At 40.0% G+C, this 3,705-nt stretch overlaps 1 protein-coding gene across 1 annotated transcript; it reads left to right on the top strand.

Moving 5' to 3' along the window:
* Positions 1-268: 268 nt before the first annotated feature.
* On the top strand, positions 269-3,482 carry LOC311587941 (vomeronasal type-2 receptor 116-like; the record flags this gene model as incomplete). Its single annotated transcript, XM_084765282.1, has 2 exons — positions 269-323; positions 2,542-3,482. 2 exons carry the CDS (start codon positions 269-271, stop codon positions 3,480-3,482), a joined length of 996 nt encoding a protein of 331 aa, XP_084621408.1.
* Positions 3,483-3,705: the final 223 nt, after the last annotated feature.

Raw genomic sequence — 3,705 nt, 5'->3', positions numbered from 1 at the left:
TCTATGTGCCAGTGTGAGGACCTGAGTTCAGAGCTCACAAAGAACACTACAAATTGTATCTGGTCCTGGTTTTTGCCATTGAGGAGATCAATAGAAACTCTCATCTTCTACCAAACACAACTCTGGGCATTGATCTTTATAATATTATACCTTTTCAATTGGATATTTTTAGTGAAGCCCCTACTTGGATCACAAAACCAAACAGACCCATGGCAAACTACAACTGTAGAAAAAACAGAAAGCCCCTTGCTGTACTCACAGGAGCAGCATGGGCAGCATCACATCTCCTTCCAACACTGCTACAGCTCTACAAAATGCCTCAGGTGAGTGGTGAGGTGTGGGAACTAGGAGTCAAGCATCCTTCGTTGACATTATAGGTGTCTTGAAATGTAAAATAATGGCCCTTGAATCAATCAGGTATCAAAGGAAAGTATAATGATACATGATGATAGACCCATATGTCCACAACTTGAAATAGAGGTGAAGGAGAGATACCTTGGATAAGACAAGCAAGGTTACTTAAACTGGAGACGTGTCAACAATTTTGTGGAACATGTGGTAATGGGTTTTCATTTTAAAATATGGCAAATTGATCTTCACCCTGACTGTTTCCATCCTTTGATTCAAGACTGAGATTGTTTTTGATATCAATAGCCTTACTCTGTTTTTCAATTTTGTTTTCCCTTCAGCTCACTTTTGGGCATTTTGATTCTGCATTGAATAATCAAGTTCAATTTAATTCTCTCCATCAGATGGGCCACAAGGACACATCTCTGTCCCTTGCCATAGTCTCTTTGATGCTTCACTTTAGCTGGTCCTGGGTTGGACTGATTCTCCCAGATGACCAGAGAGGGATTCAGATACTGTCAGACATGAGATTTCTGGAGAGGAATGATCCCTGCGAACTTTATTCCAGCTTCCACTAAATCATGGCAAGATCTGGAAGTGATTCAAAAATCATCACCAAATGTGGTTGTCATGTATGGGGACATGGTTTCTTCACAAAGTTTAATGTTTTGCATTGCAAAACTCTTAGTGACACGGAAGGTCTGGATCTTGAACTTTCCATGGGATGTTGACAGTCGGTCAGATTACTTCATGTTAGGGTCATTTCATGGCAGTCTCATTTTTTCACACCACTATGAAGAGATGGTTGAGTTTACCAATTTTATTTGAACAGTTAATCCTTACAAACACCCAAAAGATATTTATCTTCCTAAAATTTGGATTTTATTCTTCAAATGCCCATTTTCTAAGTCTGATTGTCACCTTTTGGAGAACTGCCAGCCCAATGTTTCTTTGGAGTTATTACCCAGACACATTTTTGACCCAGCCATGATTGAAGAGGCCTACAATATATACAATGCAGTACATGCTTTGGCCTACAGTTTCCATGAGATGAATCTTCAGCAAATACAAAAGCAACCATATGATGATGGACAAGGAAAAGCATTCCTCCCCTGGCAGGTAATATCCATTCCTCTGTGCTGCAATATCATCAATGTGACTTTTTAATAATTTTCTGTGGCATTCCAATTGTGTATCATGAGTTTTAAAATATGTTGTTAATAAGCATAAGAGAAAATACTTGTTTTCCTCTGTGGAGGCAAATGAAAAATGATGAGTACCGGTCCCTGTAAATGATTTCAAAGAAACAGGGGACATTTTATTAAGTCAATATTAAGTTCACATTACAAGTTGCCTCACAGTTCTTTTCTCATAATCTATTAGGCTTTTTTATTCAAGTTTTATTTTAAGTGATGTTAATTACAGCATTTGAAAGGTAGGAGATAATTCCACACAAAATAGAAGACTCTATAATGTACCCATTAAACTGTTAAAATGTAAGATTGCTGAGTGCTCAGGGTGTGACCACAATCACCTGCCCAGCTCAGGGCTGGAAAAACCAGAAGCTATTTCATACTTTGGTGCAAAGGCAAAAAAAGGGGTGGGGGGGAAGAGAGGGAGGGTTGAAGAAAAGAACAAGAAGAAAGAAAAGAAAACCACACCACAACACAGGGAAGTATTTTTTTTTTATTTCTAGATTTTTTATTATTAATTCATTCTTGTTACATCTCAATTGTTATCCCATCCCTTGTATCCTCCCATTCTTCCCTCCCTCCCAATTACCCTTATTCTCCTCCCCTATGACTATTCCTGAGGGGATTACCTCCCCCTGTATATGCTCATAGCCAATGGTCAGAACATTCTCCACATTAGAGTGGAGAGTGGGATATGACTTTCTCATGTACTCTGGTGCCTCACATTTGACCATGTCCCCTGGAGGGGGAGACCTGGTGGCACTCAGAGGAAGGACAGCAGGTTATCAAGAAGACACAGGGAAGTATTAAGTCCTAAGTATTGGCCTTCTTTAATTTTTGTAAGCATTGGCAATGAGGTCTGTATAGATGTGAAATGATTCACAGAGTACTTAAATATTCCTGTCTGAAACAATAAATGAAGGCAATTATGGAAGAATCTCAGTGAGCTGAAGCCAAGTAACAGCATAGGAGACAATTCGAACATGTAGGCTTGATTCAGTCTTTTTCATTTCTGAAACAGATATGGATCACTGTGTGAAGTGTCCAGAAAGTCACTATGCAAATTCAGAGAAGAACCACTGCCTCCCGAAATCTGTGACCTTTTTGGCCTATGAAGATACCTTGGGCATGTCACTCACCATCACAGCACTGTGCTTCTCTGCACTCACAGCTGGGGTCCTTTTAGTCTTTGTGAAGCACAGAGACACACCCATTGTCAAGGCCAATAATAGGACTCTCAGCTACATCCTGCTTTTGACCCTCATCATCTGTTTCCTCAGTTCCTTGCTCTTCATTGGACAGCCCAACACAACCACATGCATCTTGCAGCAGACAGCATTTGCAATTTTGTTCACTGTGGCTCTCTCCACAGTGTTGGCTAAAGCTATTACAGTGGTTCTTGCCTTCAAGGTCACTGTTCCAGCTAGAATGGTGAGGTGGTTGATGGTATCAAGGGCCCCTAATCTCATTATTCCCATCTGCACACTCTTCCAACTTGTTCTCTGTGGGATCTGGCTGTTTACCTCTCCACCCTTCATTGATCAAGATGCTCATGCTGAACATGGTCACATCATCCTTCTGTGCAACAAGGGTTCAGAAGTTGTCTTCCACTGTGTCCTGGCATACCTCTGCTTGTTGGCACTTCTGAGCTATGCCTTGGCCTATTTGTCTAGGAATCTGCCAGACACATTCAATGAAGCCAAATTCCTGTCATTCAGCATGCAGGTATTCTTCTGTGTGTGGGTCACCTTCCTTCCTGTCTACCATAGCACAAAGGGGAAGCTCATGGTGGCCATGGAAGTCTTCTCTATCTTGGCTTCCAGTACAGCACTCCTTGGCTTGATCTTTGCTCCCAAGTGCTACATCATTTTGTTGAGACCAGAGAAGAACTCTGGTCTGGACATCAGGCACAAAGTCCATTCAAGAAGAATAATCATTTAAAATTTGCATAAAAATAAAAATCTGTTAGTAAATGAAGTACAATGGGTAAAAATGACATGGCATGGTAAGTCTCTTATTCATGTGTAATATATGATAATATGTGTCCATAATTCTTTTAATTGTACTAAAGTGTTCTTTTCCGAGTAATCATTATTTTAATTTTTAAATTAAGATTCATATTATACATTATTAATGTATTAGGAACTCACTGTGTATCCTTTAT

Source organism: Acomys minous (assembly GCF_964271855.1).
Source record: "Acomys minous genome assembly, chromosome: 17".
NCBI classification, from domain to species: domain Eukaryota; kingdom Metazoa; phylum Chordata; class Mammalia; order Rodentia; family Muridae; genus Acomys; species Acomys minous.
The sequence above is the reverse complement of the archived record's forward strand: the minus strand, read 5'-3'. Positions and strand labels throughout refer to the sequence as shown.